The sequence below is a fragment of the Phaethon aethereus genome (genome assembly GCF_964289735.1).
Source record: "Phaethon aethereus genome assembly, chromosome: 2".
In the NCBI taxonomy this organism is placed as follows: Eukaryota; Metazoa; Chordata; class Aves; order Phaethontiformes; family Phaethontidae; genus Phaethon; species Phaethon aethereus.
The window spans coordinates 43,959,560-43,985,428 of NC_138582.1; the positions used below are offsets into that span (position 1 = coordinate 43,959,560).

Genomic DNA, 25,869 nt, shown 5'->3' on the forward strand with positions numbered 1-25,869 from the left:
GCCCTCATCTGGATCCACTGCACTGTGATTTTGCTGTATTCATAAGGTAATGAATAAGAGTACCTGACCTTCCTCTTTCATTCTCTTCAGTGTTTTAAATCCATCTGGTGTTTACCTTGCTTATTTACTTGTTGCAGTTGCTTCAGTTCCCCCTATAAGAGTTTTTTTTCCCCTGCCTCTGATGGCCCATCTCTGAGGGCATCTGCTTTTTGCTAGAGTGACTTTAGATGTGTGGTGAGAATTGAGCACCATAAGCATTTAAGAGAAAATGATGAATACTGTTGAGAGGGCATTATAATATTTTAGACAGAATTGGGGGGGGGGGGGGTTCAAACAGGGAATCTATAAATACCAATAGTAGAGTGACTAAGTCCATGACGACTTAGTTCATTATATTTATGTGGATGTCTTAAATATTGTCTACTTACTGTGAGTTACTATAGTAGAAACATCTGGATAACTAAGCTCTTCATTTCTGCTGCGATATTGGAAGATGTTGAGATAGGCATCGCAGGGTGACTAATTTATAAAAGTCTTGCTGGGAGAGGGAGGGCGTGAGGAGTCATCAGCGTCTTCTCCCTGAAACAAGGTGATTTGGGGGCCTCTGAAAGAGGAGGTGAGGGCAGTGCCCCCTCTCATGCTCATTAGTTGAAAACAAAGCTTTCAGTTTTTGTTTGGGAGCTGTTTCTACCACCTGCCTGTATATACAAAGCCCTAAATAAATGCTCCTCAGCTCTCAGAGCGCTTCAGTGGGTTGCTGTGAAGCACTTTTGCCTTTGATAGGTGTTGAAGGACGCTGGTTTGCTCACGTTCATGCTTACCAGCAGAGGAGGCTGGGGCTGTGCGAAGCTGAACTGGGTACCGAAACGAAGAATACTTTACTGGAGTGAATGGGAAGTGAGAAGGGAAAATGGTTTGTGCAGGGGGAAATGTTACATTACTCTGGGGCTCCTGCCAAATACTTTCAGCCTGCTATGCCACGTGGGGTATGTGCACTGTGTGGGGCTTTGCCCTTACATATCTGGAAGAGTTGGAGGGGATAAAGCTCCCCGTTACAATGAGGCACTGAACACGTTTCCCTGTATACCTGTGTCATCCAGGAGGCCTTCTAGCGAGAACAGGAAGACGTGCTGCAGATTTACAAAAGGATGGTGGCAGGGAAAAGGGAGATAAAAGGGAAATTCCAGGAAGGCCTTCTGGATTTGCTCAGGCACACCTAGACTTGCCCTCTATTGGGATTTACCTGTAGCATGTACATCATTAAGAGGCTTTATTATTTTTTTTTAAATTAATTTTATTTTCCTTTGCAGGTCACCTTTTAAGCTGCTATTTCCTGTATAATTAAGCAGAATGAAGGCATTAGGTTCTAGTAAAGTTGGGCCTAATCCAGAAATCTTCTCTTATTCAGTCCTTTCTGAGTAAGAAACTCAAGTCTGGGCCCAGCATTTTATGTGTTTCGCTTTTATTTCTAAATTATTTGTGGTCTGTGGATTTTTTGTTTTGTTTTTAACTTTATTGAAAACTCCTTTGCTTTTGTCTAATTTTATCTCTTTATGTGTTACTGTCCAGCGTAGCGTTAGTTGAAATGATGTAAGTATACTGCAAATTGAAGTGCATAATTGCTACTGATAATGCAAGAACGATTGATTCCTACAGTTTATAATTAACAGTACATAATGTTCTGTGCATGGGTTGGATCTATCCCTTTTAACTTTTCCTTTCCGATTCTTTCCAACCCCCGGTCTTGCCGCATCCCAGCCTTTCTGAATACACTGGGTTCGCTGGAGTCTAGTCCATTCTTCCTTTTGTTTTTCAGACCAGTAAAAATGGGAAGTACTGGATTCTGGTTTCCTCCAAGAAGAGTCAGCGGAACTGGTTAAGACCAAAATCTGAGGAGTTTAGTGGGCAAACATCAGGTGTGCATTGAACAGACGCTGCTTTAATCCTACTTTAAGTATATGCTTCTTTAGCAATAGTATTATATATGAGCTTTTGTGTAATGTGTTATATTTGATACTGCATATAATCATTCATCCTGCAGTTGTGAAAGCACCAATAAGAATGAGGATTTTAAGTGATAATATGTTGAGACACAAACAGGCAATATTACTCATAAAATTCTTTCAGCTGGTCTTTCGAAAGTGTAATATTTGAGGATCAGTGTTTTTTTAAGTTTTATCTCCATTGCTCAGTCTATATATCCACAAGAAAAAAAAGTGGTTATTTGCTATTCAGAGATCAATATTGAAGTTACTAATTGTCTCATCTGTTGAGAAGTGGTACTGAGATAATAGTACGTACATGTTTTTTTAATAAAACACTGTCATTGTCAAAGATTGGATCCACACTATATTTGTTCTAATGCTGCATTTTTAAGGACACTTAAATACAGTTCAAAGTCAGCTTAATTAGTTTTGATCATAGAGGAATAAAACCTGAATTCTATATCTGGGAGAATGTTCTGAGTTCCATATGGCACAGCAGCTAGGTTACCTAAGATTTTGGAGAGGATAACAGTAATGTGATATTGGCCTGAATATAGGATGGCTTCCAGCCTGAGGTGCGATCCTTGCATTGAGAACAGGAGTGAGAAGTTGTCAGAGTTGTTAATTTAACAGTTAAGCCTCATATGCTGTTCCACAACAAACAGTGCTTTTGCCCTCATATCAGACCCTGCATATCACCCTTCTGCATGGCCTGATATCCTGCATCTCCCCAGCCTGATGCACGTTCAGTTCCTCCCCACCTGCCCAGAGCGTTACCAGCTCACCCTTATCCTCGTGTCCTTAGATATTCCCTACCCCTACGCAGCGCTCCCCGCACCTCCTGGGCCCCACAGCCCCATCCTACTTATGTCCCTTGTCCCTCCCTGCGGCAGTTCACCCTCCCTCCCCACATCCCGCCAGCCACGCCTGCTTCCCTTGTCACCAGCTGAGCGCGGAGGCCACTTTCTCCTGGGCACGGAGGCCGCTTGCTGCTGAGCTCTGGACCCAGCATGGTCAAATTAACCACGCTCCCCTGCAGCAGGCTGCGGAGGTAGTTTCTTTGCCCTTTGCTGCTAATGCTGCCTGCCCCTCTCAGGCCAGGTGGGGATTTGGTGGGGAGGCAAAAGGGGCCATAGCCCTTTCTTACCCCTTGAGACCGTAGGTGCCTTCACCACGCAAGTGAGGGCCATGGCTGCTGCACTGTCGGCTCTGTGTGACGGGTCTCATACAGGTGCCCGTGTGGTATAGGTACATCTTGTGTAAGCGTAGAGTGGGTTGGATTTTTTTTCTCCCCCAGAGCTTCATATGCAAGGAGAGATAAGGCTAAAACAAGATTTCGTTCTACATTCAGGCCAATATGCGTAGAAGACCGGTGTGTTCATTTACAGGAAAGCACAATTAATTTTATTACCAGATTCTAATTAAAGCATACATTGAAAAATCTCTCAATCCACAAATTTATCACAACTTTGATGTAAATCAAACCCTCCTTTTGATTACATTGGTGGCTCTGTTAAGTCTTTGCAACTGGTCTTCATTTACTTTTTTTGCAGAAACACTTTGGTCTCAAGTCTCCAAACAACTGTTTTTTTTTTTCACTTGCGAGCTAGAAAGATGCTTATGAGACAGAAAATTAAGCTGATTCTTTGAAGACTTGTCCATGTTCCCACTCATGGAATTGATGTCTCCGGCTTCATCCCATGAGTGGGAATGAGTCAAAGACAAATCTGAAATTATAAGAGTCCTTAAAGAAACACCTTTTCTGTCACTGGGTATCTTTAAAGAGGTTAGTGGTTCCATAATAAAATTTGGGGGAGTTAAGGTGGTCTTACAAAACTTCTTGCTTAAAGAAAGTACCATAGTTTAACCTGCCATTCAAGGACTATAGGGTTGAAAGGCAGCAAATTTACATCTTGGTGTGCCAGTGTTTCTCTCCTCTTGTAAAGACGGGGGAAAAGTTTTGGAGAGGAGGGAGGAAGAGGCATAGACAAAGACATACTCTGTGTACATGTTTCAAATGGAAATCTCAGTCTGAAGCTTTCATGATACGCAGACGTTGAAGAGGTGCATCCCCTTCTCCCCCTCCCTGCCCCCCCGCCTTCCTGTCCTGCCGTGCATTGAGACAAACACAGGCTCTCCTTCCTCCCCACTTTCTTCAGGGCCACACTGGGGCTCTTGCAAGGACCGTTCAGTTTTGCCCCCATCGCAGCTGGACACTGCTCTCCACTGCCCTCCGGAGCGGTTGGCTCCTTCCGTCCCTGCTGAGCCTCAGCAGGGGAGAGAGGACAGCTGAGGCTGGGCCCAGGCCGCCTGCAAGCTACCCAGCTTGCAGCGGAGGAGTCCGTTCTGTTTGTCGGGGAGGTGGCGTTAGGTTGGAGCAGCTGCGGCCTGGTGCTCCTTGCCCGGCTCCCAGCCACCCGGCTCCACCTGTCCCTGCAGCTGCTGGCTTCCCCTGCCCCACTGCCGGGGGCCGCGGGGGCGGCCGGCCAACGAGCCCCTGGCCTGGCCACTGCCTCCGGCCTCGGTGCCGCCTGGCCCAGCCGCCTCTCCCACAGCTGCCCCGGCAGAGGCTGAAGCAGACGGCAGCTGTGAGCCGCGACACCCGGGCCAGAGGCGGGGTTACCGCTTTTGAGAGAGAAAGCCAAATTTTGGGGCTTTCTGGCCCTGCCCAATGCTTGCGCTGAGTGCCGTCCTCCCGCCGTCCTCCTCCTGGCCCCCACTGCCACAGACCTCACACCCGACCCTTCCCTCAACAAGTAGCGCTGGATTTTGGTATCTAAAGTAGCAATTGTGCTCCAATGATGAAAAAAAGCTGTCAGCTACCCCTGACAAAGGAGGGCTGTTGAGTGCCCTGTAATGGCAGGCGCCCAGTTGCTACTGTACATTACCAGACGATGAATTTAAAACTGCTGGCCTGCAAGACAGATGCGGGCATCATGCACCTCCATTAGCTGAAAGTCTCTGGTTTAGTTCAGGGTTCGTGATGCCCCAGCAGGACTAAGAGCGTCCATCCCGAGCTTGCCTAAATCTCAATGCTTACAGTCTCTGCATCCTGTAGGATAGCATGAGGAGGGTGGGGGTCTCCAGCACTGGGCTGTTAAAATCCTAATCTATCTAATCTGTCCCTAATCTGTGGGATTTCTGTTGTTAATACGTCAAGTCTCTGTTAGCAGAGAGTAAGTTTACAGGAGAATTTCACCTGGCGTTAGCAATCACTGGCAACGCGTACATTTTACTAGAGTAGGTGCATAGATGTGCAGTAATCAAAACGAGGAGGTGTGTCCAAGAACACGAGCTTTGCCCCCCCAGACTGTCAGCATGGGTATTGCTGCTTTTCACGCAGGTTTTCAAACATTTCGAGGCTTACAGATTTCCACTTTGATAACTGTGTGTGTGCATGTGTGCGTGCATGTGTGCGTGTGTCTGTGCAAACACCACAGGCATGGCTTTAATTCCTTTGAAATCCAAAGCTGCCAAAAGCCGTCTGGGTAGGTAGGCTCTTTGCCTGATACCTCCCGTAATCTGACAGAAACTTTGCTGTTCTCCGTCAGTGCTTGAGGGAAAAGTTGTGAGGTGTGATATCAGGGCATATGTGGATCTGTTCATCCTGAGCAATGCATTTTAACGAGTTGCAGCAAATAGTGTAAAGAAACCTACAGGTATTACATTAGACCAGCTGAACCTAATTTTATTTTTAAGTTTTATTCAGAAGCATCACATAGCAAGTAAACATCAAAATCTAAGTTTAGTTACAAACTAGTTGTTTCTTATTTTTTTTTTCCAGTCCCCTTTTGCTTTCTTTTACGACCACATGAAACTTGAGAAGCCATCTAAAGCTAAATCATTTAGTGGAGTTGGGCAATTCCCAAGTGTCCAACAAGAAGGCCTGGTTTAGGCTGCGATGGCCACTGTCATTCCTGGTGATTTGTCAGAAGTAAGAGATACCCAGAAAGTCCCTTCAGGGAAACGTAAGCGTGGTGAAACCAAACCAAGAAAAAACTTTCCTTGCCAACTGTGTGACAAGGCCTTTAACAGTGTTGAGAAATTAAAGGTTCACTCATACTCTCACACAGGAGAGAGGCCCTACAAGTGCACACAACAAGACTGCACCAAGGCCTTTGTTTCTAAGTACAAATTACTAAGGTATTAAACTCTATTTATCTTTCAGATTATATTATCTATTTTATGTTGGCTGTGTTAAGCCGTGTAAAAGTATATATTTGTGTACGCCTTCAGCTGATTGCAGAGAGGATGTGTTAATTAAAGTAGCCATTGGATTGTTTCTAGAATTCTAAATTACCTAAGTTTGCAAGCTAATGTCTTTGATTTTGTTTCTTAATTTGTTTTCTGCTTTTGTTTTCTGTTTGTTTGTTGTTTTGTTTTTTTTTAATGAGCGTAGAATTTTCATTTGTATAAGGAATTGTCACAAGAAAAAAAAGAGTATGGACTGAAAATTTTTTGGCTATGGACTTTTACATGAGTACTTTCATACTTGCCCATATACCCCTGTTACAGTAGCTAAAACCTACCAAAACTAAAGTGTCAATTTAAGAGAAATGGCTCGCGTTTTGCTATATTTAAATTTGTCGAACTGTCTTTGTAGTGTCATGCTTTCAGTTAAAAGGTTCTGTTGCAAAGCAGCCTTTAGTGTAGTATTTAGCTGCCATTAAAAAATGAGCACGTGTGTTTTTTTGATCAAAATAATTACTTACAGAATATATCTGTGTTTAAAGGCATATGGCTACTCATTCTCCTGAGAAAACCCACAAGTGTAATTATTGTGAGAAAATGTTTCACCGAAAAGATCACCTAAAGAATCACCTACATACACACAATCCCAACAAAGAGGCCTTTAAGTGTGAAGAATGTGGAAAGAACTACAATACCAAGCTTGGGTTCAAGCGTCACCTGGCTTTGCATGCTGCAACAAGTGGTGACCTCACCTGTAAGGTATGTTTGCAGACTTTTGAAAGCACAGGAGTGCTGTTGGAGCACCTAAAAACTCACGCAGGCAAGTCATCGGGTGGAGTGAAGGAGAAAAAACACCAGTGTGAACACTGTGATCGTCGGTTCTACACCCGAAAGGATGTCCGTAGACACATGGTAGTGCACACTGGAAGAAAGGACTTCCTCTGTCAGTACTGTGCACAGAGATTTGGGCGGAAGGATCACCTCACGCGCCACATGAAGAAAAGTCACAACCAAGAACTTTTGAAGGTCAAAACAGAGCCAATGGACCTTCTAGATCCCTTTACCTGCAATGTTTCTGTGCCTATTAAGGATGAGCTGCTTCCAGTGATGTCTTTACCTTCCAGTGAACTGACATCAAAGCCATTTACAAACACTTTGCAATTAAATCTCTACAACACTCAGATTCAGTCCATGCAGAGTTCTGCATCTGCACACCAAATGGTTGCCACATCTTTACCATTGGGAATGCCTTGTCCGATAGATATGGAGTCTGTCCACCCTTCTCACCAGCTATCGTTGAAATATCCGCTTGGTACTACCTCATACGCAATTTCTATGCCTGAAAAAGAACAGCCATTGAAAGGGGAAATCGAAAGTTACTTAATGGAGTTGCAAAGTGGTATGCCTTCTTCATCCCAGGATTCTCAAGCTTCTTCATCAAAACTAGGGCTGGATCCACAAGTAGGGCCACTAGATGATGGGTCTGGGGAGGTTTCCCTTTCCAAGGGCTCTGTTCCTATTAGTGAACCTCTAAACACCCCATCGTTGGACTTTTCTCAGCTGTTCAACTTCATACCTGTAAATGGCCCTCCCTATAATCCTTCTGTTTCAGTGGGAAACCTTGGAATGAGTTATACGCAAGAGGAGGCACATTCTTCTATGACTCAACTTCCACCACAAACCCAGGATCCACAAGATCCTAGCAATAGTATAGGTCTTGGGTCTCTGCACTCGTTGTCAGCAGCTTTCACAAGCAGTCTAAGCACAACCACCACCCTACCACGATTTCATCAAGCTTTCCAATAGGATGTACAAAGCTGGCTTGTTACTGTCTATTTGTAGAAATGCCTTAGGTGACCATTTTTAACTTAGTGCCTACTATAAGACATTATAAATTCTCTGCTTTTGTACAGTACCAATCTCATGAAGCCAGTAAGAAATTTAAATTAACTTTTTAAAAATGTTTTGAAAGTGTTTATTCTCAGCTGTGTTTACTTTGTTGTTTTTTTTTTTAAAGTCTCATTGTATTGTTTTCATTTTCACTGCCAATTGACACATTTAAAGTGTTCAGTAGAAAGTCATCCCAAGCAAACTCTCAACATTCATCCCTTTTTTAAAACTTGTTCAACCATACCAGCTATCCTGGTTTATTGATGTCAGTGGTAGAATTACCACTTGTACCTTTTAATATATTTTAGTATTTGCAAAGAATCCAGTTAAAATACGTATCACAAAGTTCCTGAAGATTTGGGAAAAAAATTCTCCAGTCCCTTTCCAAACAAATCCTCTTCCCAAATGGTGACACATCTGATCTGTTCTATAATGACAAATCTAAATTTTTTTTAAATAAACGTAGAATTCAGATTTTTCTGAAAACTTGTGTGTGTGTATATAGAAGCCCATATATACACATGTACATATATATAGCATTTTGACTTGTATTGAAGTCATTATAAAAGATGTTAAGGATTTTGCCATTTTCTGGCTTAAATTTTTCTGGCCTGTTACGGATAATGGAAGAAAAAAATTTAGTTTAATTCTCTAAAACCATGGCTGAACAGGATTTTCAACAGAGAATCTCTGCTTGCCTAAATGACATGTTTCAAGTTGAATTTGGAACTGTGTTGTTGTGCTTTCATGACTCTGGTAGAGGGAAACAGGCAAAATTAATAGCTGATCTTGAAATATAAAAGTGTTGTAATTTAGTAATGCAGAATATTTTGTCGCAGTTTTTGTTTTAATTCTTAACTTGCTGTTTTTTCTCTTTAGTAGCATAGAAAGAGTACTGCATAGGAATCTTCCAGTAGTGTATTCACATTTGTAGGCATCAGTCTTCTCCCAGCTGCCACCGCCAAAGGGTGGATCAAGTCCAGCCAGAAAGTGTGTATCTATTTTCGGTTCAAAACTAGTGTGCAGTCAGAGTGTGAATGTAAATTTGCAAATACTAGTTTTTGTTTTGTTTCGTTTTTATTGGAATGATCTTTTCAGTTGTGTTACATGGTGTGTTATGTCCTCCTAAGCAAAAAGTTAGATGTTAATCACACTTTCTACACCTGGGTACTTGGTTAGGGACTTTTTGCCCATTGCCAAGATTTAAAGACAGGACTCTTAGGAGTGAAGTAAAAGCATATTGCTTACACCACTTTTACCTAATGCAATATATTCTATTCCCCAACCCCTAATAACCAAAAGAGGAAAAAAAAAAACCACCACCCCTGTGATGCATGAAAGCAAACTAGATTTGCTGTAATTCAACAATAACACTCTTTTCCTTGTCATTTTTGTACAAGGAATTAAAAAATAGAAATCACATACATTAATATCTCTTGAGCAATAATGAGGCTTTATACAAGGTTTTAAGTGGTTAAACTAAATATACTTCACAGAAACAAAAGTTGCTCCCATTTAAGGAGCTCATGCTCCAGATGTTTTATCAGTAGCTCCTACTTTTTTTTTTTAATTCTAGGAGCAATATGCAGGTGTAGTTTTACTATTTTATACATATGTGTATTTAAATTTTATTACTGAAAGATAACATTTTTATAAATGTGTTTGTGTTCCAAAGGCATTAAAATAAGGATGTATTAATAAGGAAAATACCTTTTGAAATTCTGCAAACTACTCCTAGATTTTGGGTTTAGGAGCATGTTATCTCAAAGTGGGCTTTTAGCTCTGCTTCATGACTGCTTCCTCTGGTTTCTGTGAAACAGATTGCTCGCTTACTTACATCTTTAGTTGAATGATTTGTTCAATATTGCTTTTTTTCTCGTCACCTTTCTAAAGGAAATTAAAACACAGATGAACAGAGCACAAGGCGAATGCAGCCGAATGTAACTCTAGTTTAAATCAGCAACCATAACGCATCTAAGAAGAACTCGGGTTTATCCTCAATCCTTTAAATCAATCTGAGATGAAGATAAATGGACTTAATACCTGCAGTGGGCCGTGTCCCTCGTGGAGCCGAGCATCTGCAACTCCCCCCTGCAGCAGAGGAAAGTTGCGAGCGCTCGGCGTCCCGCGGCCGGCCCAGCAGCACTGCCTGTCCTGGGCAGCCTCTGGCACACAAATTTCCAATCTGTAGTGACTGTTCTATCAGTCTCAGTTGCCGATTAGGCTTGATTAAAAAAACAAAACCCAACAGACACTTTGCCAACACCCATTTCTTAGTGCGTAGCCAGAATCCTTACTACTTTGTTCGTGCCTTAGCTTCCTGAAAAGGGATTGATATTTCACTTCGGAGTTAGACGTACATTTCACTTGAGAAATAGGGACCTCAGACAAGATATTGAACCTCATTCAGTCAGGGTTTCAGTGGGTGGCTGCGCCGAGTGCGTTTGCCACTGAACTAGGATGTATGGTAACGTGGAAGCAGACTGACACTGTAAGCAATACTACCACCACCGGAGTGCTTTTGAATATCACTTAGGCAGGGTTGATATTGGCCACTACTAAAATGTCAGTTTTTAAACCCTGTTTTCTCGATTTCAGATGGATTCTCGGCGGGGGGGGGGAGGGCTGGCTGATCATGCACCACTCTTTGTGCAACTTCTAAACTTCTAGTAAGGTTTGTTTGGTTTTTTTTTTTAAATATATATATTTTTGTGTACTTGTTGCTTGTGCTTTATTTAGTAGTAAATTGTGGAATAGAGTGATTTATTGTTAATTTGGCAGTAGCGGTTTTTAAAAACCATATACTGACTGAAACATGAGCCAGAGCTGATTGCTTTATTAAGCTAATAATGAATGTTAAGAGTACATATTTTCAGGATCATTTGCCTAGTGAGCTAAACATGTATTATAGGCCAATATTTTTTAAAATAAAGCTTGGTCAACCTCTATGTTACACATATTAAAAGATATAGCACTTTCAAAAAGAAAACCTAAACCTTTTAAGAAAATTTCTTACAGGTTATGCTTTTTATTATAAAACCTTTTATTATAATTTGTTTCAAGTGCCATTAGATTACATATATGTAGGCCTTTGGTATAATGCTTTGTGTACAAAATGGTAGACATTGTAATTTTAAACAGGTACATTTTTACAGTGTTTTCTTATCAATTTGCTATATTGCACAGAACCAGTGTGTCTTTCTTAAGGGTTTTACAATGGTTTTTACTAGGTTTACATGTTTCAAACTACACTGTCTTCTACTGCCATTTTGAATACCAGTCAAAAAAAATTAGGAGTTTGTTGTCACCAATTGCAAACTGTGTCCTCTGGAGTTCTGGATGGTAAACTATGGCAAAAATGTTTAACATGCAGTATTTGATACAGATTTTTTTGGTCATATCCTATCATCGCTATGCTGCTGTCTGAAGTTAACGTAGGGCCTGATCCTGCATCCGTAAAGGTCGAGGGGAGCAGGATTGCATCCTTCGTTATGTCTGTCTCATACACTGGTTTAGCAGCTCATCCTGTCTTCTCAGTCTAGAGATAAGCCTCTGAAATAAATGTACTTATCTGGTGTGTAGTAAACCATATAGGCTTAGCTGCCCATCCTGCATCGTCCCAGTGTACAGTTAAAACCAGAGCCTACTTAGGATCACACTCAAATAACGCCAAATAATGCCACAGTAGTTCAAAATGTGTTTGGATAGTCCCAAAGCTTTTATGCAAAAAGGGTGTCTTACTTTTGTTGGAAGGCAGTGTCTTTTGATAACAGTTATCTAGCCCTGGAAGTGACACAGAACTATTGCTAATCATATGTAAACACTTTTCAGTATAAGCTTCAGTGGTACAGTTGAACCAGAGTGAATGTTTATCTCCTCAGAAACACTCCTGCAATATTGTTATATTGGATCATGCTGCTAATGTAACTTGGGATACAACTCCTCTCATGGTGCTACAAACCTCCCTGTCTCATTCAGATGTATTTTTACCCATAGAAAAAAGGACTATACTAGACCTATAGTTGTATGATATATTTTTATACTGTGACTTAATTTGTCATTAATGAACTTTGTGCAACACCACAATGTATTCATATGCACTTGCAAAAGTAAAATTTTGAACATGCAAATTTAAACGCTGACAAGCCCAGCTCTTGTTCACAAAAATAGGTGACTGCTAGTTAAAATTAAATGTGGGCTTTTTATATGGTGTGGAGTGAAGAACATACTGTATATTACTAAAAGCCTTTGAATTCAGACAAAAACTGGGAAAAGTATATTGGGGAATGATGACACACCCAAACATGACTCGGATTGCTGAAATTATATTTTTAGCTAGTGGAAAAATTGTTTGAAAACGTGTATGCTAAAATCTTTTAATGATAAATGTTTTGAGTCAAAAATAGAGGGAAAAAAAGAACACAGAAAACCCTGCATTCCAGACCGGATTTGTATATGTTTCTTGCATTTAAAATTTGCTATCCTGTGATATGGGAAATCAAGTTGCTTATCATGTATATGTACTTTAAAATGTATTCACAAACTACTGTTGTATTTGTATAAAATATAGACAAAAAGATTGCATATATATTTTTGTGTATAAGCTCTGTAAAATAGCAATCACATTATGAAGCTGCAGCAGAACTTCATTTTAAACATTCACATCCAAAGAAACAGACTATTTATTGTCCACATACCCTGATTATAAAATATACCTTGCTGCTATTAAACAATAGTGCTGCAGCTTCTTGTGGCCTACAGTGTTATGTTTGCTGTACAAAAATATGTGAACTCCACAAAATATATCAATAAAATTACAGAATGGTTTTAGTTAATGAATAACTTATGCCTGGCATTTCAATAGATAATCTTGATCTGCATGTTTGGGATTATAATAAGTATGTACAGAGTACATCCAGTTTTGCTGGGTGTAGATTCTGAGTTTGCAAAGGTATAATTGTCTTTCTAATTTGACTGGTAAAATGTCAGTTTTTCAGAAAATCTTAAAGCATAAGTATCTGCGTTTCATTATTTCACCAAGGAACAAATTGGATGATGCTACTGTGACTGTGACAAGGCAGATCTGAACTGATGGAAGCAATTGAGTTTGCACTTTGAAACACTGTGAGACACTGGAAGGTAAGTTTGGGGTTTCCATGGTGGGACCGATCGTTCAGGAGATGTAGGTGAGTGATTCTCCATCACTTCAGGTTAATGCAAGTCGTTCACATCGATTACTATAGCTTGCAGGATAAACTGCAAGGGTGTGGCATGTGCTAGATGCAGTACGTAGGTTCTCTCTCTGAAATATTTCCAGGAGAAAGTCAGTTGCGTTGATCCCATAGACCTCCCATCTGCCTGTGAGACTGCCGAAGAAGTCTGACTGATGCACTGGAGGGAGAGGTGCTACGCAGCCAGACGAGCAGCCTGCTTGCAACTGCAGAAATTTGCCTCTCTGCTGGTTCCACACAGTTGCTCCCTAGCGTAGACTGTTTGCCAGGAAAGTAAAAGACCAGCATTTCACATTTCATTGCTTTTCGGAACATATTTTATTAACATCCTCAGCATTGTCTGTGTTTTCCTGCTTTTAGGTTCCTTTTAGGCTCTTTTCCAAGCCTTGACTTTTCAGATTTCTTGCTGTAACATAGCCTGAGAGAAATGATTGTTACAGACAGTTGTTGGCTTTCGCCTTCTCCGTACACAGAGAACGTGTACGTTTCCTTTCTTGTGATCCCTACCCTTTTCCTCTGACCTGACTTACCACTTCTGTGTCACAGGTTTCTAACTTGCTTGATAGGGTTGGCCTTGTTATATCGAGAGTCAGAAGCTCTACAGATGCTCTACAATATTAAATACTCTACAAAACCGTTTATCCCTCACCACGAGAGAAAACCACCCTATTATCTCGCTATCATAGCTGGTCTCAACCACCGTTACTGAATTAACATGTCCTCCTTCCAAACAGACACCCTCTAGGAACTCCAACAGCCTCTGTTACGTGGAATATGATTGCGTGGACGGTACCTATGTTATATCCAGAGATGTCTTGGCGCAGTCCCTCCAGAGCATTCCTGGTTAAATTCAGAGCCACGGGCATCTTCTCTCTCTCCTGTAACCCCCCCTTTCCCAAACTTGGTAAGAAAGTACAGAAAAAGTGTCCTTCGGTATCCTCTATACCTGATCTTGCTGTCCTCCAGGAGTGCAAGAGGACTATTCCGGTTTCCCCCTTCACTCTCCTTCTTTTCCTTCCCATGTACAAGCATGCCCTAGGATAAACAATTTTTTTTTGACAGAGAAATCCAGAACTGTGATACAGAGCTGCTGCTGGACTAGCAAGAACGGAGCAGCTACACGCAGTTGGCTTCCCCGCTTTGCAAATCAAAGCAATGTATAAAATCGGATAGAAATTAAGTTTTCCAAAGTGGCAGTTGCTGTGGTTGGCACAGCAAGGGTTGGCGATCACAAACGGGCAAGTAGGTCAGCAAGATAAGCGCTATTACAAAATTAAGTCTATGCTTAAAAGTTTGAGAAGTGTGTTGGAGGATTAACAGCTGCTTATTAAAATTAGCTGGGGCTGTTCGCAATAAACAGCAATGCTGTTATTTGTGTTTTGAACAACAGTGGAAATAGTGGTGTTGAAAATGACACGCCCCAGTAGTAGCGTGAAGTTTCAAGTTCCTGCTCGTGTGCTGTATCCCAGGTAATTCACTATAAACTTTCTCTACTCCTAATAAAGGTGTAACATCTTGCCCAGTATTTTTATATAATTACATTTATTTGTTGTAGTACCTGTGTGTCTTCAAGAAACTACCATTTTCAGAGAAGTATTAATTAACTTAATTAACAGTTGTGTTCTTCGATGTCATCATCATCCCACAACATTGTCACCTTTGGGGGGACACACACACACTTCCGCAGCACTATAGTAATGCACACAGTGGCTGGGCTGGAAGTCACTTGAATTGATCCCTGATGGTTTGCCCACGGCACTGATTGTCACTGACTGTTGCACTGAGCTGGAGTGTACAAAGAAGAACGGTTTAGTGTCATTTTCATATAAATCACTCGGATTTCTGCTTGACGTGTGTAAAATAATGCAGAGAACCTGAATAGTTGCAGTTTCTGAAGATCAGTACATTGGTTAAACATTTGTATATGTATGCATACGTATATACATATGTGCCTCTGTGTGTACATGCAGATACGTATGTGTACTTGTCTGTATGCATGGGGGGGTGGCAATCAAATCTGGAAAAGTGGAGAAATGAGTTTTATTTTATTCTACTTCTGAAAGTTTAAGCCTGAAGTTTTTGTGTCAAGTCCAAAATGAATCATGCAGTTTGTGGTTTCCCAGGCAAGTTGGAAGAGTTTCTTCCAAATACTTGATTAATCTATGAGAGACAGCAATTTATCTATGGGGCGCACAGACTCCTGCGAGGAAGGTGTTTGTCAGCTGTCCTTGTGTAGTATTAGATACAATTTCAACAGAAAAGTTCCATAGGCTGCGCCTCTGAAATTAAGCTCGACTCTGGCTTACTGCCTTTGTGTTAAATTGTTACACACATGGTCATGGGTAAATCCTTAGTTTCCCTCCCAAATACTTACACTGAAGATGAAACTAAAATGCAGACTCTATACGGTTAAGGGGGCATGCCATAAGTGAGCAACACCCAAGCTCTATCATAGGAATATCAAATATCAAACATTAATGACAAATAAACGCAGACTAAACCCCCAAACTCACTGAAGTCTGGCCTCACCTAAAAATTGTCTCCTCTTACTTTGTCAGTGCCTGGCTCCTTAGGCCACTAAGCCATGGGATTCGCCAATAATTTACATGCTCTGTTCAGATTAGGCATATTTTTACTTCAGCAGTATTTTTACAAGCAGCTGCTTCTTCCTCCCCAGTGCAACCCATCTAACAATGTACTTGAACTGGGTGACCCATTTTAATCGGGCAGGTTTAACGCTTTATAACTTCTGATAATTTGCAGCGCTCCTGATAATTTGCAGCGCTCCACCATAGTGCCCGGGCCACCGCTTCAGAGCCACGGAATTTAGCTGGCCCTCTTGCCCCTTCCCCTCCCTGTGGCTCTCTGGAGGTGTGGTGTGGTGGGGACCTGCCGCGTCCGCCCTGCCGCGGGGCTGGGCGTCACCGGTGGCAGTGGGATTGCGCGAGCTGCTGGCAGAGACCGACCCTTTTAACCTTCAGTCCAAGGCGTCGGCATTAAACCTGCGATCCTGGGAAAGCGGCTGTCCCCAGGCGGTGGAATAGCACTAACGCTACCCCCTGAGCCCCTTGCTGTAGGGGATGCGTTTTTCTCGTTAAAGCATTGGGGCTGTTTTCTAGCCCTTAAGCTACAAGTCTCAAATTCCACCATTGCTTTTCGTCATCAATCCGTGACCCAGCGAAGTCAGCTTTGCTCCAGGGGCAAGACTGCAAAACCACTCTTGGACCGTCTGGCCGAAAATACGGCATGGGGTGCCTGCCCTGTGACAGCAGTAAACCTTCCCGGATAGGCACCCGTCTGCGTGGCCAGGGAGCATCGCCATGGGTCAGCACCCATACTACACACTTCATCATTTTTATCCCTACGTTTAGATTCTCTTAGCGTGTTTCAGGGTGCTTTTTTCCAACTGTGATGTTAATCCACAGCAGCACGTCCCAGATTGTTATCCCTGGTCCACTAGCGGTCAGCGAGGCCCCGGTAAATCAGCTGTGAAACCTCACCTGCCACGCTCGTGCCTCCAGTTAAAGCCTCAGCGTGTTCAGATAAGGAGAGCCTTGGACACGCGGAGTAGCCTTACTGGGAAGGAAAAAAGCATCATGCAACTGTTCGGCAATGTATGTTTGAAACTTGATCTTATTATTTATAAATTAGGGTTTAACCTTTTAGAATGTTTATTATTATGTCTCTGTTCCAAAGATCAGCTGTAAAACAGCATCACAACTCTTGCAGAAATATTTATTCTTTGCATTTGGGTTTACCTCTGACTGCTTTAATGAAAACTTGCCTGTGTTTGCTATTCCAAGGTGCCATTTCTCTCACCAAAACAAACTCTAAAGCGCGAACAGGATTCTTTTCTGGCTTGTGCTTGTGGTAAAAAAACCTGTTAATTCAGTGGCCTGTCTTCAAGAGCAAGCCTGTGTGTGGACTGGCTTCAAATAATGATAGTGCTTACACCTGTGTGATGGATCATACCAGAACTGCTTTCAGGCAACTCTGAATATCATTTGAGGTCTCTGTGACTGGAAGCAAGATTTTTTGGACCATGAAACACTATAGGCGTAAGGAAGAATGTAGGTTCATCCTCAAGTCCTGAACTGAGATCACAGGGACTGACAGTAAATGGAGAAAAAAGAAAACTTTGATTTGAATCTGTGAAGAACACCTCTCAGAAGTCACTAAGGGACAGGCTAAGGTACTGTGTTGTTTTGAGAGTAGGACTGTAATTTATGTACTTAAGAGATAAACTGACTCCTTTAGCAAGATAATAAAGTAATGTGGTAGAAACACAATGCTACCTCTATATTGTAAAGCAGTTACACCGGACAGCCAAGCCTTCAAGGGTTTGTTACGTGGTACACCAACCAAATGTACAGAGAAATAATGTAATGATTGTGGAGAAGAATATAACGGTACACTCTTAAACTCTCTGATGGACTTGATGATCTTGAAGGTCCTTTCCAACCTAGTGATTCTGTGATTCTGATTCTGTGAAATCTGTTCCAATCCCCAGTTCTGTCCTGTTTTAGACAAAACTTGGCTGTTAAGAAGCACAACGGTTGATGCACCTTGATTGAAATGGAACTCTGGTGTTTGGTACGTGTCCTCTGTTGTGGTGGGTTACAGTCCTTTAAGGACCCTCAGTATCGGGGGTCACTTCTTCTGTCCAGCAACTCAACGGACAGCAGCAGTAACCAACAGTGATGGCAGACGACGAGTTTCTATATTGCTGATGCACAAGTGAAATACAAACGGCTGAACCAAGCAAGACCGATTCCGTGTTCCTTCTCGGCTGGAAGCGCAGATTAGGTTGGGCAGCTGTTGCAGCATGGGATGCACAGGCATGAGTTACCTGTAGAAATACGACACACAAGCTCGGAACAAAACCATCGCTGCTGCAGGTTACGGTGGCTGCGACGTATTGCGTAGCTGTGACGTATCACAGCCCTCGGGACACAGACCGTGTGTTTCCCTCCTGCCGCTTGTAGAAGTTCCTGTTGCGTTCTCTGCCGAGGACTTCTGGGTTCGTGCAGCTTCCACCTCGCTCCAGGAAAGGGCAGCGAAACGGGAGCAGCGCGGCTGGAGGCTGCTGTGGTTCCCCGGGGGAAGGGCGGCCGGGAGGGAAGGGGCAGCTTGTCCCCCGCAGCTGGGCTCCGCTCCGAAAATGGCTCCCTGGGCCATGCTGTGGCCCCCTCCTCTGGCAACGCCGGAGCTGAACGAGGCTGCCAAGTGCGGCAAGGACGTCGCACAGCGGCTGGGTCTCGTGGGAAGCCGCTGGGCTCTGTCATCAATGGATTACAGGAAAATAATGTTCATTACGAATAAAAGCCTGGTTGCTTTTAAATCTGCTTTAAGCGTGTTCACATTGAAAGGCATTGGATGTCCCCCTGCTCCACTCCTCAGCAGTCAGCTTAAGACAGGACAGTAATTATGTTAAATCTGTGTAGGTCCCAAAATATGCCCCTCTTCCTATTCAAAATTTCAGTGTATTCCCCAAGAACAATGCGACATCCCTGCCATGACGGGGCAAATCGGAAAGGTTTCTAGCAGAAAAGGGTAAAAAGAAAATTACCAAAAAAGGGACAACTGGAAGGCGGGGTGGGGCACAGAGTTTGAACAAAAATTAGTAACAAAGGTCTGGTATATCCTTCTGGATGAGACTTCAACCAAAGAAATTTGGGAACAGCCCTAATCTTGACCCTCTGTTTTATGAACATAGATTTTACTGCTGTGTTCTACAGCATCCAAAATCTCTATGTATGCTCCTATAGTTGTCAGCTTAACAGGTCCACTCCGAGGCCCTTCACGCACACATCCTTCCAACTACTCCTCTCCCTCAGCCAACTTCCCCTCTGAATCTTCTCTTGCCTCCTTAACCTGGTGAAAATGGGTTGTAACAAGTGCGTTTCTCCCCTGAGAAGGCTGAAGTTCTTGGAGAATTCACAGCAGAGATGTCTCTCTCTGCTGCTTTTATATACAATAAGGCACAGAAGTCCATGCAAGAATTAGGGCCCTAACAGCACTCAGAAAATAGGCATAAAAAATCCTTTCTCTCTCCAGTACAGATTCATCTGCTTACTGCAGCTTTTCATTTCCATCACAACTCGCCTGCCTCGAAAACATTCTCTGCGAAAATGGGAAGTGAAGACTTTTGCATACAAGCATAAAATCACACTGCTGCTCAGAAGAGGAGGGTAAGATATTTCTCGTCTCCACGGCTTACTTCACTGCATATTTAAAACTACACTAAAGCTCCTTCGGCCTTTCCCTGGCCCCCAAAGCATCCCTGACGCTGAGCGGTGCCTCAAGCCAGGCAGCTGCCCGGGGAGGGGGAGCAGCAGGGTATTACCTGGCTGGATTCTGCTTTACAAACAGAAAGCTCGCAGGGAGGGACGGCACCAGAGGAGTCCAGCGGCCTCCTGTACTATTCCAGTCGCTAGGAAAGAGGAGCCTTGTGTTGTCGGGCAGTCCCATCTGCCTGCAGGGACCATCCCACCCAGGGCCATTGAGTGGCCCCTCTGGCATCCCCAACTCTTTGCACTCTCACTTGTTAACAACTCCTATAGTGCGTATTAGCACCTATTTATCTAGTTCTTCCCCCAGCCTATCCGTTTCACGCTGGCAGGTGATAACCCAAATTCCCCATTCTCATTCATCTCTGGTCCAAGTTCGCTTCCCTGTGAAATGCGGTGACAAATTTCTCCTGATAGTCTGAAGTCTCAGTAGGAGGGAAGATCTCCACGGCTGATTTGCTACAGAGTGATGCCTTTGAAACCCTCTGGCTGAGCTGATCTAGAGTTCAAGTAGCGTCAGAAGATGCCTTTGGGACATTAGGTTTGTCTGTTGAGGTGAACAACCGAACCCATCTCAAGGTGGAGAATGCTCCAGTTCTGCTTGTGCATATTCTGAAACCTTCCTCAGCGCATCTGTGCTGCATCTTACTCATGCTTCTTTAGCACAAGAAAAACAACAGAAAACACCAGGAAAACTCTGCAGGAACTGCCTGTGGAGCCAGTGCTGCCCAGAGGTAAACTCTGGAGAAACAGGCACCACCAATCTTCGAAGTCCCATGGCAGGACCTGTATTGGCAAAGCTGACATCCAGAGGAAGGTTCTGAGAGGCGAGGAGGTGGGAAATGGGGACCAAGCTTTCCAAGATATTTGTCAACGTGTGCAGAAAGATACTTGCTGGAATATTCAAAAGCACTTAGCTGTACAGGTCCCATATGGGTGCTCTGATGCATGGGTAGTACAGCAGGTACCAAACACTAAGACAGGAGCACTGTGAATATGTGAAAGCAGGATCAAAAGAGCAAGAGACCCTCTGAAAAAACACTGGGACCAGCAAGGCAAAATTATGTTTGTTTGATTTCTGCCAGAACAGCTCTGTAAATTTAGCAGTAAGTTTACTAAGGAGGATTCAGACATAAAATACACACCTGTAGTAACTGCGTGGGGTGTGATGGGAAGGTGACCAAATATTTATGTATAATTCTAGTTACTATATCCAACAGACGATAGAGAGCAATCATTTGTCTCTATGCTGCCATTAAGGTTGCTGTCCTGCATGGGCAGAGTTGAGCAGCCAGACCAGTCTCCTTGTCTCAGTCATGTTTAAGTGGCAGGTTTCTACAATCGCACTTTTATATGTAGCTATGCCTGCCATAGCCACATCAAACGCTCGCACTCACCATTTCAGCTGCTTCCCTGACAATAACTTTGAGCTGTCTAATGCATCTGATGATGATCATGCCTGCCTGGAGCCATGGTGAAACACATTCACCAATCACTGCTTTATTTACTCATGGGTCTTTTTGGTAGAGGCATTCAATGGGCAGAACATCTTTCTTTTCTCTTGAGATTAGAAATTTTGTGAAATACTTGTGAATTTATTTTTTTTTTTAGCTTTAAATCCATTAGCCTTGACTTTCTAGAGATTTACTTCAGGGTTGGAGCAGAATGTTTCCAGGTGAGCCTGATCGGGTTCAGCTAGTTGTGGCAGATGCAGTTCATTTGGGTGTGGGAGGGAGAATGGTGAAGAGAGGATAAAAGGCTTGGGAAGCCACTGTAGAGTCCTTTCTGTCAGGGAAACTTTCTAGTCTTCTGTCTTAGTAACTGCCTCTTGTTTTTTCCATCTTATTATGCCATCACCCATTCCTTTTAATTGTTTTCTTCCTTTTGAGTTTTCCCCATCTGCAGATTTGCGACCCTGTAGCAGCCCCTTAGTTATCCCTGGCAAAGACAGCAAAAGCTTCCTGGGGGGGGCTCCTTCAGCCAGGACTCGCCGCTTGCCTCCACGCCTGGCCTGGTGCTCCATTGACTGGGATCAGCTCTGCCTCCTGCAGCCCTTGGGCTCTGGGGGCTTCGGTTCTGTCTACAAAGCCACCTACCATGGTGCAACTGTGGCTGTGAAGCAGGTGAAGAAGAGCAGCAAAAACCGGCTGGCGTCACGACAGAGCTTTTGGGCTGAGCTGAACGTAGCCCAGCTACAGCACGATAACGTGGTACGCGTGGTGGCTGCCAGCACGTGCGCCCCTGCCAGCCAGAACAGCCTGGGCACCATCATTATGGAGTATGTGGGCAACATCACCCTGCACCATGTGATTTATGGCACTGGGGCTGTGTGGAGACAGGGCGAGGATGACGACGGAGGATGTGGAAGGCAGGCCCTGAGCATGGAAGAGACTGTGTGCTATTCTTGTGACATTGTGACTGGCTTAGCCTTTCTTCACTCCCAGGGCATTGTGCACTTGGACCTGAAGCCTGCGAACATCTTCATCACCGAGCAGGGAACGTGCAAGATTGGAGACTTTGGGTGCTCCCAGAAACTGGAGGAGGGCTTCTCCCAGAGCCCCCATGTTTGCCAGCAAGGGGGGACGTACACACACCGTGCCCCCGAGCTCCTCAAGGGGGAGAGGGTCACTGCCAAAGCAGACATCTACTCGTTCGCTGTCACCCTCTGGCAGATCGTCATGCGAGAGCAGCCCTACCTGGGTGAGCGGCAGTACGTGCTCTACGCTGTGGTAGCCTATAACTTACGCCCCTCGCTGGCCGCCGCCGTCTTCCACGAGTCTCCGGCGGGCCAGAGGCTCCGGGGCATCATTAGCTGCTGCTGGAAGGCTGAGGCAGAGGAGCGCCTGAGCGCAGCCCAGCTGCTCCCCCGCCTGCGGGCCCTCGGAGGGAGCCTCTAGGGCAGCTCGGGGCTCTTGCCCTTCCTTTGGTCGCCCACTTTTCTTTCCCTCCGTCTCTCCTCCGAACAGAACGAATTCAGCCCCAGTGTTATCTAAAGGCTGTGCTGTTTTTTTATACTAAAAAAAGAAACTGCTTTGTTTATAGGAAGATTATAAATAAAGAGATTTAACGAAACTGTGGGTTTTAAGCATGGGAAGGTATAGAGGCGAGGATCAAGATGTTGGCAAATGTGACTTTTTCTGGTTGATCTGCTGCGTGCTGCCTTGCGCAGGGAGAAACTGGGGAATGTGATATGCAGAAAAATAGTTGTTTTCAAATAAGTGAAGTACAAAAAAGGGCTGCTTCTAGAAGGTTCTTTGTACATAATACCTTTTGGTATTTTTGAAATGTCAGATATGAGTAGTTCTTTAGACTAGCTGGGTTTGTGCATTTAAGCTTTTCCTCTTCACTTACCAAGGAATAAGTATGCATCACAAATCAATGAATGCAGAAAAATAAATACAGAGTGTCAGCGGGGTTTTTTTCTTGTTCTTGGATGTACTTAATTTCACTTTATATGCTGTTTCTGAAATGGAAAATGTGAACTACCCAATCTCTCCATTGAAATAAGGAGCCTTTTTTCAGTCTAAGGCTATTAAGAATAAGAAGATGTATTAACAACTTGTGCTTTTATAAAATCTCCACGCTACCAGGTATCTTAGTTGCCACTTGCTAGTTGGTATATTGTAAACTTTAGTATCTGAAGCATTATAAGAGCATCTTGTGTGGAATCACGTTTTGGAGGTACAGGGAGAGTTTAAAAAAATAATTGGGAAAAGATGAAGGGAGATGTATAGACACAAAAAACCTCATAAATCAGGGTAAGAGAGGGACTACTTGCCCTTTGTAATGCGTGGGTCAGTATTAGATAAGATACTGGAAGTACTGAAAAACTGCTTAAAGCAGTAATAATGATATTCTGCCGGTGCTCAAAGCATACACTATTGAACTATCCTCTGCGCTGCTGATGTCTTATCTACTATCTTTCCTAATCTGGTTGTAACATGTCTGGGAGAGGAAGTGCTGTAGGCGATGCTGAAGATGAGGAGCTCTGATCCTTGATTTATCAGAACTGATAATTATAGATCTGTCGATCTCAAGCTTATCTGGAGCTATGAAGAGCTGACTGCTGTAGCTGATATTGCCATTCTGCTGAAAAACTCCGCTTCTTTGCAAGACAGGAGAAAGAGTGATGTTTCAGTCAAATTGTTTTTCTTCTTTCCCCTTCCTCCCCCTTGCTTCCACTCTGGAAAAAAATCTCAAAGGAATCGAGCCAGTTTCCTGATTTCTGACACGCATCTGTTCTTAGCCCCGTGAAATCCTGGAAATGAGCAACTATGTGAATTTGAGATGATTCTGTAGGTCTTTATGGTATTTGGGTTGGTCATTGAAATTAATGGTTTATAAAGCGTATCTAAGCTTAACTATTTCTTGCTCTTCTGTCCCCCTTAAGTGGAACTGTAAAATGCTGGCTGGAATCAAAAAACCTAAGGTAAATTCTGGAATAATTTTCTCTGTTTCCTCCATCAAAATAATTATGCTATATACAGAACTTATGTGTTTTTGTGTTGCATAACTTCTTTTAATAAACAAGAAATATCTTGTATAAGTTATCATAATCAGCCAGTTACCTTTTCAAAATGGTTAGCTGAGGGCACGTAAGATAAAATGTCAGATAAAGCCATTGGCATGCCTCACCTTAACATCAAGTCTTACATAAAAACGTTTCTCCAGTGTTCGAAAGAACACAGTGAAAAATGGAGTTAAAGTTTTTTAGTAGTTTCTAGGTGCTTATGTGTTGTATTTATTTTGCCAATCTAGGTAGCTTTGTGCTTAAACTGCTAGAAACTTGATATTTTGTGCTTAATGATACTTTAGCATCAATAAGTGCTACTTGAATCTCTGAAAAATCAAGCACCCTTCAAATTCTTTGTTATACTTGACAGAAGAACACTGGATGGCCAAGACCTACTCTTGAAGCGTAATCAGCTCTGCAGACGTCTGTCAATTTTACTGAATTCTCTTTCGAAAGGGAACGAGAACTCGGCACAGCACTCAAGATGTAGGCCCATCATAACTGGCTGTCATAATGATGTTCTCTTTTTTTAGTAACTTGTAAGATTTGATTTGCTTCTTTTTGATTGCTCATGAGCATTGAGTTAATACTACTCAAGAAACATCTTGGGTCTGATAGCTCAGAATCCACGGTTCTATGTGATGAGGATTATTTTGACTATTTGCCTCATCTTACATCAATCTACCTTGAATTTTCTTCTGCTAGTTTGTAGCTGGCCCTTGCACTCACTGCCGTAAATAACTCCACCATCAGCAAATTTGTTTATCTTATGGCTCACTTTCTTGCACTCTGTTTATGAACGTGCTGAGCAGTGCAGAACCCTGTGAAACACCACTGGGGACTTTCTCTGGATGAGAGAACTGACACTTTACTTTTACCCTCTGTTCATATCTTTTGACTTGCCCAGCCCTGGATTTTCTCTCTTAAACACAGCTTTAAACACAGCTGCTTAGTACCTTTAAAAAGTTTGCAGTGAAGGATTTTTTCAAATGCCTTTGGAAACCCAAGGGGAACATATCAACCAGCTCCTTATCTGCGTGCTGTTGGCATTCCTAAAGAGTTCCAATACCATTCACCACAATTGTGAAGCACAACTCCTTTTAATCAAAGCGGTTTTGGCTTCTTCTAAACAAATCCTATGTCTCTGTGTCTGCCAATTCCTTTAATATAGTATCTGCTAATGTATCTTGTACAGATGTCAATCACATAATTAAGAAAGTTACTTCTTAAAGAATGCCATGGGTTATGGTCTTGTAGAGAAGAGAGGCCTGGGAATCCTGGTTGATTTTTAAGGATTGCCTTCTCTGAGCTCAAGACTGGTCCATAAGCACTGAGCAGAAAATCAAGTAAAGGTGGCAGGATGCCTGCAAGGATAAACAAAGAGCTCCTGATTAAGCTCAAACATGAAAAATAAACATACAAGAGGTGAGAGCCCAATGGGAAGTCTGGAGCAAGGAAGACTTACTGTTGGTAGAGAAGGATCAGGTTAGGTAACATTCAAACAAACAAGACATATGCAAGTTTGTGGGACCTGATGGAATGCCCCCACAAATGCTGAGGGAGCTGGCTGATGTCATTGTGAGGCTACTCTTGATTATCTTTGGAAGGCTGTGGTGGTCAGGAGAGATTCCTGAGGACTGAAAGAAAGCAAATGTCACTCCTATCTGCAAGATGGTCAAAAAGGAGGATCTTGAAAGCTACAGGTCAGTCAACATCACCTAAATCCCTGGGAAAGTGGTGGAACAAATCATTCTGGAAACCATTGCCAA

The 25,869-nt window shown here is 43.0% G+C and overlaps 2 protein-coding genes across 2 annotated transcripts; both read left to right on the top strand.

Annotated features, from left to right (window-relative positions):
• Nucleotides 1-5,641: 5,641 nt before the first annotated feature.
• PLAG1 (PLAG1 zinc finger) lies at nt 5,642-8,319 on the top strand. Its single transcript, XM_082014510.1, has 2 exons — nt 5,642-6,128; nt 6,719-8,319. Exons 1-2 carry the CDS (start codon nt 5,887-5,889, stop codon nt 7,980-7,982), a joined length of 1,506 nt encoding a protein of 501 aa, XP_081870636.1. The 5' UTR covers nt 5,642-5,886; the 3' UTR covers nt 7,983-8,319.
• A 12,434-nt stretch (nt 8,320-20,753) lies between these two features.
• Nucleotides 20,754-22,506, top strand: MOS (MOS proto-oncogene, serine/threonine kinase). The gene has a single exon (XM_081996892.1). The coding sequence runs from the start codon at nt 21,435-21,437 to the stop codon at nt 22,482-22,484; it is 1,050 nt and encodes a 349-aa protein (XP_081853018.1). The 5' UTR covers nt 20,754-21,434; the 3' UTR covers nt 22,485-22,506.
• The last annotated feature ends 3,363 nt before the right edge of the window (nt 22,507-25,869 follow it).

What these genes read in the sequence shown, in the direction of transcription:
- PLAG1 (XM_082014510.1), top strand. Translation starts at nt 5,887, where the DNA reads ATGGCCACTGTCATTCCTGGTGATTTGTCAGAAGTAAGAGATACCCAG. An exon ending in TCTAAGTACAAATTACTAAG is followed by an intron (nt 6,129 to 6,718) that starts GTATTAAACTCT and finishes CTGTGTTTAAAG; the next exon opens with GCATATGGCTACTCATTCTC.
- MOS (XM_081996892.1), top strand. Translation starts at nt 21,435, where the DNA reads ATGCCATCACCCATTCCTTTTAATTGTTTTCTTCCTTTTGAGTTTTCC.